General features: G+C 42.4%; 1 protein-coding gene across 1 annotated transcript in view; it reads left to right on the forward strand.

Annotated features, from left to right (window-relative positions):
• Window positions 1-12,838, forward strand: part of nbeab (neurobeachin b) — a gene marked incomplete at its 5' end in the record, with an annotated part of 383,543 nt that overhangs the window by 369,853 nt on the left and 852 nt on the right. The window contains 4 exons of the mRNA XM_080732091.1: window positions 1,564-1,734; window positions 7,721-7,822; window positions 8,699-8,895; window positions 9,068-9,219. Of these exons, the coding sequence (XP_080588217.1) occupies window positions 1,564-1,734; window positions 7,721-7,822; window positions 8,699-8,895; window positions 9,068-9,219 (622 nt within the window). The remainder of the gene's footprint in view (window positions 1-1,563; window positions 1,735-7,720; window positions 7,823-8,698; window positions 8,896-9,067; window positions 9,220-12,838) is intronic.

The following is a 12,838-nucleotide window of genomic DNA, read 5'->3' on the forward strand; positions in this document are numbered from 1 at the left end:
CATTCAATCTACAAGCTCACATTATAAACGTGCCGCCTCTCTTTCTGCATGCATCAGTCACAATTCGTCGCGGAGCTTGCAGGTCGGCTATAAACCAACATGGAACACAAGCAAAGTTGTGTTTACTTTAAGCTCTTCTTTCCTCTTGAAAACGGTCAGCGACTAGCGAGCTGCGAGACACAGCAATGCCGAGCCGTGTGTGTGTGTGTGTGTGTGTGTCTGTCGCGCGCGCGTGCCTCCACTCTCCAACCAGAGTGAGCTGACAATGTATCCGCTATGCGACGCTCTAATCACGGCCACGCAAGCATTTGGAAGTCGGCGTGTCTCCCTCCCAAATTACCGCTGTTTCCTTGGCTTCATAGCCGAGGAAATGAACTTGAAGCCGGGCTGAATGAATGAGAAGACACCGCTTAGTACCGAAATTAAGTCGGGAGGTCACAACATTTCGTCAGCACCGTAGAGCCGAATTTAGTCGGTTGACGCCCCCCCGAACCGGGGGATGCGAACCATATTTGGGTTCGCCTAGTGCCGAACCGAAATTAGTTAGGCTCCTTATAACGGTATGAATCGACCCTAAGGAAGAAGCCCAATTTCTTTCCAATATGACTGCCGTGCATAAAGCCCAGTGGGGGAGAGATAGTGTGTTCCTCCATGAGCGCTATGCCCTCCCAGTGAAACTTCTCACTGTCAGCCGAAAACAAGCGGCTGGTAACTCCAAATGTTTCAGAGGGGACATGTTTTCTACAACGTTCCCAGACCACACAGTAGGGTTTGGCAGTGACAGGGACTATATACTGTATATGTAGGGGAAATTGGCATACTGTAACTACTAAACAGAAGAAAAGAAAAAAAAAAACATTTCCCACACAACAATGTGATAACCTCATTGGACCAATGCAGTAAGTAGTACACCGAAGTCAATTACTGGAATGACCACAAAAAAACAATACTATGTAGGATTTAAATTCAAAATAACTAATTTCCCCCACTGTAACTCAAACCAAACAGAGTTTTAAAACACTTCCAAATGAGGTGGAAAAGAAATGCAAACACAGACACTGGTTGTTTCAACATTTTCAGGGTTGGTCGCAGTCGGCAATCATCAGCAACAGTGAACCTCTGATTGAGTACACGTGTGTTCCAATGTTGAGTATTTTGAATAAAGTTTTGGTTAGTTTTAGTCATATTTTAGTCATCTAAAATGTTTTAGTTTTAGTCTAGTTTTAGTTGACTAAATATCATAAGATTTTAGTCAACTAAAACTACAGTTGATTTTGTCTACAAAAAATGTATTTTGCCGGGGCTTGATGGCGTGGGCTTGAGAGCTTGTAGACCTGCTATTTTCAGCATGGAACCAAACATAACATTATTTGTCTTTTAGTTCTATTTCTAGTTTTACTTATTGACAAAATTGTCAACATATTTAGTCTTAGTGTTAGTCATCATAGCTTCGTTTTTATTTAGTTTTCGTGAGTGGAAAAGGGTAGTCGACGCACATTCTTCGTCACAGTTTAGCTGACGAAATCAAGATTTGTGTTGTGCTCTGGCCTCTACTACCTCTAGGCAAACTCACCCAGATAGTGTTCGGCCACTGGGACGTGGTGACCTGCCTGTCCAGGTCAGAGTCCTACATTGGAGGAGACTGCTACATCGTCTCTGGTTCCAGGGACGCTACGCTGCTGCTGTGGTACTGGAGCGGCAGACATCACATCATTGGAGACAATCCAAATAACAGTGAGTACAGCCATCAAAACACATGAGGTGAAACAAACATGCGTTCCGACATCCAGTGGTGGAAAAGTAACTGAGTACATTTACTTAAAGAGCCTCTGACACGGCCCGAAACATTTTCGTGTAGAGTCACTTCCTAGTTTAGTGCGAGGAAGTTGGTGCGGGGTGCGGGCGAGGGGAGAAATTGAGAGAATGTACAGTAAATACAGTAAATTAATTTGATTGGCTTATTGCACATTCCCACAATGACATCATCAAAATATTAGCAAATAAAATAGCTGTTTTATTTCCCTTTTTTAGATGTCAGCAGCTGTTTGTGCTTAGTATTTCCAATTTCCAATACTTTTACTTCTACTCCACTACAGTACATCTCGGATCCAAATATTGTACTTTTATTCCACTCCATTCAACTTGTAACTTTAGTTACTAATTAGTTTGTAGATTTGGATTATTATTACAAAACATACATTACCCACTTCAACCCTGAGTGTGTGTGTAATCTGTGTACATATATACTATATGTGTATATCATACTCCCACATGGAACAATCCAAGTGAATCATCCAGCCGTGGTCTGTGGAAGTGGCGGGAGTATGGCGGAGACAGCAGACAGCAGCACGTCAGCTCCTGCTTTTAAACGATCACGGATAAAACCAGAGATCTACAGAACTAACTTGCTACTTTTGAACAACTAGACCTGCTCGGGGACCACGCAAGTCAGGCCAATGCAAGTTGGGAACAATTCAAGTCGGAAAAATATAAGCGCATGCACATAGCGGTCAGATCGGTGGTTTTGGACAACCGCCAAGGCGACGACTTCCTGCCGGTGCGGCACGCCGAGTATGAAGTCGTTCCGTGAGTTTGTGATATCACAGGGAGAAGGGTGTCAGAGCGTGATCATCAGCGACACCAGACAGATTTATATAACTGTCTGTGTGCCAGGTCTCCTTGGACATGTTACATGTATGATGCCTACCATCCAGTATTTGTGATGCTGTCTGAGCGCCTATAGTGTTACCCTCTGAACAGGAATAAAAATACTTTCACAGGGGTTTGTGTTTCAGCAATGAATTTTAGCTATTGTTGTTAGCCTACATGTTAACATTCATATAGCTAACATTTGCATGAATTAAGACATTACAGTTGTTTTTTTAATAAAAAGATATTAGGCCCAGAAATCAAATAACGTGTAGAGACAAGGATAGGATAATTTATCCTCACTGTGGCTGCGATATATTAGTGTGATTCATTGTGTTAAGCTATGTTGCTTTCAAGTGGAGAACTCCAGATGTCTTGGCATTCAAGATGGTAAACCCCAGTGTGTGATTTCTGCTGCTCAGCTCATTTAGTTCCTCATTCCCCCTGATTGGCTGTGTTCAAAACAATCCATCAGTGTAGGGAACGCGGCAATGACTACAAGCACGGGTCGCCATATATGGAACCAGGATGCAAAAATACAAAGAGACAGTGTTCATTTTATTTCGAGATAATGATATGAATTAAAGGGTGTGTGCGAGTGCTGGTGTGTGTTCATGCACACGTGTTTATGTGTAAGTGTGTTAGAAGATCCCATGTTTCTATAAGTGTCACATGATGTTCGAGGAGCTCTGGCTTTAGGTATGAGTGTTTTCTAATTAACTTCACTGAGGCTCAGACAGTTAATTAAGAATTTCAGCTTGGCTGCCTCCAATTAGCAGGGGGCAATATCACTAGTGTTACTGCAGCAAGAAAACACTATTCCCCTGGTATTCACACTATACTACTGCTTACAATGCACCTTCAGCAGACAAAGGGACGGGGACAACACATATCTCCAGAAACAGGAGATGGAATGTGTAATGAAAATATAAATAATGTACAGTATCCTATCAATAAATGATTGTGTTATGAGTAATGTTGTGTAGAGGAGACGATACAAACAGAATTATTTGATGTGAGTCAGTCTTCCAGTGTGCAGCACACTGTTGGTGAGAAGGCAGCTGGAGTTGGGTATTTATGGGAGATCCAGTGACAAGAGATTGCAGTAAAAGGGCTCAGTGGGAATAGCTTAGTTACACAGCTACATACAGTACTGGTCTGACATAGCTTTCCAACGATAGCTGCTGTGGTCATTGTTAATATCATAAAGGCATTGCAAGGTTTTATAGAGATGACAGCCATTTAAAAGAACATTGTAAGATAAACCTCACAAATGGGCCAGTCTTGATAGTCTTTCGATTTGGTAAAGTTTCCTTTATTCATTTACTTAACCACTTAATATGCTTTAACTAGGGTCCCCCAGCGGACTGTGCTTGGCCCTCTCCTTTTTTCCCCCCACACCAAATCTCTTAGTGGAATATAGCCATCTCAGTACAAGTTACAACGTGTCGCAATACGACACATTGTGAACTTGTACTGTAGGTCTGCTATTTTCGGCGAATGTTTGCATATCATGACATGACCAGAAAAGGGGACATTAGGGTTCATGTGGTTAAACATCTCACCTATTTCATTAAAGGATATTTTCCATGAGTGGTGAGATAGTCATTGAAAACATACTTTCTACAAAGACAGCTGACGGTTACGTGAATATACTGTATGTGCAGTACTTTAGCAGCACTCCTCATCACTGTCCTTTCGGTTGCTGACCTTGCGTGTCTGAGAAATTAATTTTATGCATGCCCTCAAAAGGCTGCGTATACGTGTGTCCTAAACGTATAGTAATTAAAACAACGTACGTACACCTCAATCACGGCCCTTGCCTCTCTGGCCACTGGTTGGCGTGGTGAGGGGATATTTGCACCGGAGTAATTGTTGGCGGCTGACTCCGGCGGTTCCCTAGGGCTGAGGGGGGAGAGTGGGCTGAGCAGATACGCGGCACAGGGTGATTGAATCTTTTGTCGGGTAGGTGAGCCGCACTAGGGCCCTGTTCCCCCCGGAGGCCCTTTTCTGACACATGTCCCATTCAGCCCCCTCAGCAACGGGCGCTGGGACTTTGACAGCCCTGCTCAGGTCCTGGTCTCTGAGGGACCCGAGCTGCATCGATCACAGGCCAGCTTCACCGCCAGAACCTCTGTGGTCTGCAGAGGTGATACGCTGAGGGGGGGGATAACAGAGAAAAGGTCTGACACCTATCCACATCATCCATCAAGAAGTTCATCCAGGTGGATGTCACACCTACTATATTAATTGATGCTGGTTTGATGTGTGTTCAGACACTGCAGCCTGTACGTTTCCTAAATATTAGTAGTAGCCTATTGCAGCCCATTGCCATGCCAGCATAGCTCAAGAGACCAAACAGGGGTTTATTAACACATCGGATGCCCACGTGATCTCTGACGTCTTATTTGCTGGTGCCCATGGCAACGCGTCATTTTACCTACCGGCGAGAGTACTGGCGAGAAAAGTAATCAGAGTAAATGTAATCCGAGTATGTCCTGTTTATTTCGCGAAAATCTTTTCTTTCAGTCAGGACCGTTTTTTATCATTTCTAAGCCACAGTGTTTGTGTTACGGCATGTAGAAGAGGCTGCCGTTTTGAGAAAAAAATGAAAAAAGGAAGAGAATCCGGAGAAAACAGCATTTTTGTGCAGCCGGTAAACAGGAAGTCAACGAGCCACACACACGTGGGCACCCGATGTGTTAATATCCCAAAACTGCAAATGTAGTGTTGATAGTAGGTATAAATACTGAAGCACCTGGGAGAAAGTGGACTAAGAAACGGGAGGAGTCAAACAGAGTTCCTATCTCTACACAGAAAAGGGAAGTAGTTCCCCCAGAGGCAAAAACCTTATTTTAATTTTATTTTTTATTTTACCGAAAGGAGTCCCAGATTGGGGGTTTATAAACTGAAGATTTAGGGGTCAAAAATCAGGGGTTTATAAAGGGAAGGTTCGGCGTTCAAAACTCAACTCAAGCTAAAAACTAAAAACCCAAACAACCGAAACAGCTATCAAATCAAACTATAATACAACAAAGCTGTTATAGCGCCACCACAAGGCTGATTTGAAGATTTTCAAATGGCATTTTTCCTCTGCCTATTGGGAATGTGCAAGCAAAATTTCACGGAAATCTCACGCTGGCGCAGCTGTTCATGATTTGAGGCATTTTGTTGAAAACGGACTGGTATACAGTACCTCTGTAACTCCTTATACCTGAGAGTGTACAAAATGGTGTTGGATGAGGCTGCTGGATTCAAATCAAAAGACAAGCCAGTATGTGAGAGGGGAAAATGAGAGACTCCAAAAGTAATGAAGCCTGCTGTCAGTGAGTGAGTCAGGTGCAAGAGTATTGATTTATTATGACAAAAACCAGGGAACACAAGGAGAGCATGACATAAACTAGGAATGCACTAGCAAGTTTCGATGGTAAAAGCACAAGAAGATACATACATTAAATAAAGGAGTCTAGAACAACCACACAGACAACTACTGTACACTGAAATACATACAACAAACTGGCAGTGAACTCAAAGCACATGGGAAACACAGGTGAACACTATGAAAACTGAAGCAATGATTAGTCAATTCAGAGATTAATTGCCAAATATTAAATGAATTGACTATGTCAGATAAGAATACATTAACCATACAAGAGGTGTTTTGATCAGACATTTGGATCAGGAATCCACAATGTTTACCATACTTGCCCTGAACTGGTCAAAAAAACGTTTTAAAACCTTTTGTAAACATGATCAAAGTAACTTGATTTTACACCATATACTCCGTTGTATCCTTTGAGTGCTCAGAATCTCTCTCCTGTTTTGGTTCCTGTTGATCCTAGAAGCACCTCTATGTTTTTAACTCAACTTTATCTCCATTGAGCACTTGGTCTCTCTCTCGCTTTGCAAAATGTTTACCACTTGTGTGTGAGAGCACAGAGTGACCTTGTTATCGTCAAAAGCTCACAGTGCTACACAGACCTGCCTCTACGCCTGTACTTTACAGACAGCAGGATACTGACAAGGATACTGAGTACTGACACCAGGACACTGACCATGACATTGACCAGGATACTTTTAATTTCATTTCATCCTTTATTTAATTCTCGGAAAACACACTGAGGGCCTCAGACCCTCTTTTCCAGTGGTGCCGAGATTAGTCTGAGAAAAGCACAAACAATATAAAAATGAATGTAAAATAAATAAAATAACACAATTTAAAAGAAAATTACATCTCATGATTTATCAACATCAATAGCACACAAACACTTAGCATCAGAGGTCAAATTTTAGGCTTCTTTAATCTTTAATCAAAGTTTAATGCATAAGTACATTTCCACATGCAGGCTTCATTCACTAGTTTAGTCAAGGTGATTTTGTTCTGAGGGTGGGTAAGCCAATCAGAGGCCCGAGTAGAAGTGAGATCTCGTGTTGTGTGTGTGTGTGTGTGTGTGTGTGTGTGTGTGTGTGTGTGTGTGTGTGTGTGTGTGTGTGTGTGTGTGTTTTTTTTATTCTGTTTAAAATGTGTCAATTTGAGAATAATACCTTGATACAAATGTCATCTCACTGTATGTCTTGGGGGGAAAAATATATAAAAATCATTAAAAAAACACAACAAAGTATTTTAAATACATATAATTAAAACACTGCCCATCTCTGGCTGTTGCTGTGTGGGAGCTCTGGGTCTCTCTGATTCAAGGACGGCTCCAGGTGCCATGAAACTCCCCTCACTAACCTCTCCCCCAGCCATCATCAATCATGTGACACATGGGATGGAATCAAGTGGCTTGGCTGTCATCACTGGGAGTTGCACCATTTACATGACAATTAAAAGGGACCTCGCTGCCAGCAGATGTGTGTCACACTCAATATGCATGTGTTTTCATGTTTTTATTGCCCGATGAAGGGCGTTGATTTTAGATTGTTACGCAGAAAACCCAATTTTCAAATGTAGCGGCACATTTTGGCGGCTACAGAGGAAAAATGGTGGTAAATAAGATTCAATTTTGTGGATACGTCATGGCTAAAATGATGCAGTTGGGTTTGATAAAGTGTACTTGTCATCTTTCAGGTGACTACCCAGCTCCACGAGCTGTCCTGACTGGTCATGACCATGAGGTGGTGTGTGTGTCGGTCTGCGCTGAGCTGGGCCTGGTCATCAGCGGTGCCAAAGGTCAGTACAGCACATTGAGAGGATTCTCTTCTTCTGAACTTCTGAGAGAGAGCTGACAGAAAGATCAATATGTTTGGGATTGTAGAAAGATGGATAATATGACAGAATGTCCTTATGATACAGTTAACAGTTGTCTAGCTTGTAATGGTGTGGATTGTCTGCTTACCAACATTCCTCTAAATAGACCACTGTGTTAAGTGCTTTAACCACATTCACTCTGGTGTCCCTGTTTTGGACGAATAAAATAGCCAATCTAAAAGCGCCGCGAGGCAATCAGATGCGATGTGTCGTGAGCTTAGATCGGCTATACTCGAAGTATATCGTCTCTGTCGGGTGGAAACCTCATATGGGCAAAACAGTTATAAGGAGGCGATATAGTTGATAGTTATACCTGAGTCCTGAGGCAATGCCAGCTAGGCTACCAGCCTAACTATTCATAATCGTCTCCTCATCTCTGTTAATAAAAACAAACTTTGACCTTTGAGAAATGAGACCAATTGCATCCCAGATGCCCTGATAGATTTTAAATGGCTGTTATCGTAAAAATATAAATTGCTCTGAGAGTGATGAAAATTATATTGTCCACTAGTTGTCATTATAATTGTGGTGTGGACGCTGCCATCCGTTTGAGTTTAATACAGCATATTTATAGTTACCATGGTCGTTATCGTTTGTGCATTTGCGTGCGTGTGTGTGTGTGTGTGTGTGTGTGTGTGTGTGTGTGTGTGTGTGTGTGTGTGTGTGTGTGTGTGTGTGTGTGTGTGTGTGTGTGTGTGTGTGTGTGTGTGTGTGTGTGTGTGTGTGCGTGCGTACCGATGCCTGCACATGACCTACCTACAGTACATAATATTATGTGTGTTTGGTCTTGTTTTGCAGAGGGCCCATGTCTAGTCCACACCATCACAGGCGACCTGCTGCGGGCTTTGGAGGGACCAGACAACTGGCAGTGTCCACGCCTCATCTCAGTGTCCAGTGAGGGACACTGCATCATCTGCTATGAGAGGGGACGCTTCTGCAACTTCAGCATCAATGGGAAACTGCTGGCACAGATGGAGGTCAATGATTCTACCAGGGTAAGCAGATTGTGTTTGTGTGTTTAAAAAAAAAAAAAAAAAAAAAAAAAAAATATATATATATATATATATATATATATATATATATATATATATATATTATTTCTCAATAGCACAATAGAGAATGGATCTTGCCTCACATCTGTATTCCCGGACTTTCATCCTTCCCCAGGCTATTCTCTTAAGCAGTGATGGCCAAAACCTGGTGACAGGAGGGGACAATGGCGTGGTAGAAGTGTGGCAGGCCTGTGACTTCAAACAGCTCTATATCTACCCTGGCTGTGATGCTGGTGTCCGAGCCATGGACCTCTCACATGATCAAAGGTTAGAACATTGCAGTCATAAGCAGCAGAAATACAGAAGCGAGTACTTTTATAGGCACTGAAAGGGAGGTTATTTCAAGTAGGAGATATAAAGTGTGTGTGTGTGTGTGTGTGTGTGTGTGTGTGTGTGTGTGTGTGTGTTGTGGTGGAGCCTAGGTTTCCTATCCACTTCATTGTTGTGACTGCACATTTAAGAAAGTGGCATATTCACCAATCTGTGGCTTTAAATAGAAGCTACAGTTGTCATGGAGACAGACAATTGGGTGTTTTGAATGTACTGTACCTGTTTATATTTGGTGGTACTTGGCCCATGTTACAGACATTGGCCGAGTTTCCTAAAGCGATTTTAGACCTTCGTAGCTCACGCATGGTCGTAGAGAGCGAGCCCTGATCGTCATGTTCCTGGGTTTACATGGGTTCAGGCAGAGCAATTTATTTAGCCCCTACAACTACACCAACTTTCAGATTTCACAAACAAAGTGCTTAATAAAGTCTCACACCTGTCTAAATACGGTACGGCATTCTATAATTACCTGTATCTTCTGTGTTCTTTAATAAGAAGCCTTTTTCTATCTGATCGTTTTCTGTGTTTCCATGTATTTCCTGGTGTTCCCCATGCGCACCAACCCCCATCTTTGGACACTGAGATGTGGGCGTGGACTTGTAAAAATCGGTCTGGAAATACATGGGAAAACAAAAAACGATCGGATAAAAAGGCTTCTTATTAAAGAATACAGAGTAATTCTTCATAGAATGCCGTACCGTATTTAGACAGGTGTGAGACTTTATAAAGCACTTTGTTTGTGAAATCTGAATGTTGGTGTAGTTGTAGGGGGCTAAATAAGTCGCTCTGTAAACCCAGAAACAAGACGGTCAGGGCTCACTCTCCACGACCATGCGTGAGCTACGAAGGGCTAAAATCGCTTTGGGAAACCCGGCCATTACCAGTAACCATCAGCAGGATAGTAGTATGGGTTTACCTACTTTTCCTCTACTGTAACGACCTGGATTCGAACCGACAACTCAGCCAAAGCATATAAATCCCCCTGCAGCCACAAGGCTTACAGTCTTCAGCCAGGGTTACTCTACTACTGTTTTTTTTTTACATCCCTGCCTATATTGAGAAAAGCCAATCCTGGCCAGGGCACCGATGTAACCACCTGGAATGTGGTCTTCATGCAGGGCCACTCTGCTACAGTACAGTGCATGATGTGTTCACCATTAGTAGAGCTAGTAGGCTGACAGTCTGGATTCTCCTGGTGATCCATCCTGTACGGCAGCATCCTCTTCCCAACCTGTGGGCCGGGAAGCAAGTAACACTATGATTTAATTAATAATATAACATTGATATAAAACCTATGAATGTAATTAAGGTTTCATTGTGACACCGATATAGTATCGGTAAAGTATACTACGTCGGTTCTAGTGATTCAAGCTAGAACAAAATGGATTGATTGTAAACAAACATGATCTGAAAATGAACACGGCCCACCCATCTGACCACACTGTTGTTAAGTGTCAGTGGTGTAAAGTAATTAAGTATTATTTACTTAAGTACTGTACTGAAGTACACACTTTGAGTTAGTTTACTTGAGTATTTCTAATTTCCAATACTTTTACTTCTACTCCACTACATCTCGGATCCAAATATTGTACTTTTACTTTTACTACACTTATTTGAAAACTTTAGTTTCTAGTTACTTTGCAGATATAAATTATAATATTATAAACCATATATAAACCACTCTAGCCCTATTTTATATCAAGGCTGTTTGAAAATAGCAGATCTACAAGCTCACAATGCGTCGCAATGCTGCTATTTTCAAACATGTTGTACTTTTACTTTTGGTGCTTTAAGTACATTTTGATGCCAACACTTTCATACTTTAACTCAAATATGTGAGTACTTTTTCCACCACTGTGTGCCTGACATCATCATCATCATCATCATGTGACCATGGCAGTCAAGGGAGGTTGGAGAGGCAGAGCACGGTCCACACCCACAGGCCAACTCCCACTCAGCCCTGAGGTGGGCACGCCTCAGAGCAGGGGTGTTGCACCACATTCTGGGCCCTGGGCACAAGGATTCACTGCGGGGCCCCCATGAATGTTCTTCATAGGGGGAGGGGGTTTAACCCATTTAGACTGGGAACGCATTATTACGTATTATTTTGTGCTTTAACTATTGAAAAATAGCAGATATACAAGCTCGCCGCACGGCACTCTGCGAGCTTGTAGATTTGCTATTTTTGAAAAATCTTGAAAAGGCTTTTTGAATATTTCAAATCCTTCTAAGGTCAGTGGTACTCAAACCTTTTCATGCAAAGGACCCCCAAAATGATATTATTTGGCCACGGACCCCCATCTCAAAATATTTAGTTCCATGGGACCCCCCGGAAGCAAAATTTGAGTTACAAATGTTCGCTTAAAAAATATGTATATTCAAAGATTTGCACACATTTTCATGACTTCTCAAAAATAGCAGATCTTGTTATGCCAGGAAATGCATGTTGTATCTGTCTGTGGTTGTTATGTGTCATTTGAAAAACAAATAAAGTACTAATCATAAAAAAAAAGAAAAAAAAATAGCAGATCTACAAGCTCGCAGCGCGGCACTTGGTGCCGCACTTTGAGCTTGTATATCTGCTATTTTTCAATAGCTAAAGTATAAAATAATTAAGGCCCCTCCACCTTGGGCCCTAGTAACTCAGTCCCACTCCCCCCCCCCCCTTGTGACGCCCCTGCCTCAGAGCCAGTCCCAAGCACAGACCCACTACCAGCCCGTCCATTCTAAACCCATTAAGGCCATACTATTCAACTGCTTATGACTAACTTAACAAACTCCACCCACAGCTGGGAGAGGACAGACAGACCAGAGACTGGACTGTCAACAATAAGGGGCTTTCATTCAGTGTTAACCGCACATTAACAGCATTGTAGTTTTTCATGCATCAGTTACCTTTGGGCCTAACAGCTGCTGAAATTCATGCTGAAAACAACCATAAACAGCAATAACAGGACTCCATCAGAAAGTACTTTGGCGAAGACAATCAGTCGATTTTTCATTTACTTAAGGCCAAGACATTTTTCCTCGTTAGGTTGAAGTGAGGTAACACAAGGAAACCATGTTCATGAATTCCCTTAACAGAGGGGTATTCTGCAGCCTGCTCTGTTCGTTGTGCTTGAACAGTTAAGCCCCGAGGCTGTAGCAGTATAAGTCGAGCTTGTGAAATCAGCTGCTTTTCATACATACCGGCCAGTCATGGACACAAGGGCACAGGGCCTGCAGATGGACACTGGGACTCAATAGTCCACTTCAGCAGACAGCGGGGCTCAGTAATTTACTGTCACAGCCCCTGATGACCTCCTGATTTGCTCCATTCACCACTCTAGACCTTTTAACAAGCTGCTCGTAGTCGAGGAAATAGTCACACTTGAAAACATGATTTTGTCTAGGACTCTAGGTGATATTCTCTCATACCATTCACAACTTGATATGCTCTATTAATAATTGTGTGGGAGTTATGTGCCTTTCATAATTTCTGCCTGTTACTACGTTGTTCAATATTTTTCGGTTTTCCTCCATTTTGCTTGCATGCGTGTCTGTGTGCTTTCATTGT

This window comes from Nannobrachium achirus, assembly GCF_963921795.1.
Source record: "Nannobrachium achirus genome assembly, chromosome: 8".
NCBI classification, from domain to species: Eukaryota; Metazoa; Chordata; class Actinopteri; order Myctophiformes; family Myctophidae; genus Nannobrachium; species Nannobrachium achirus.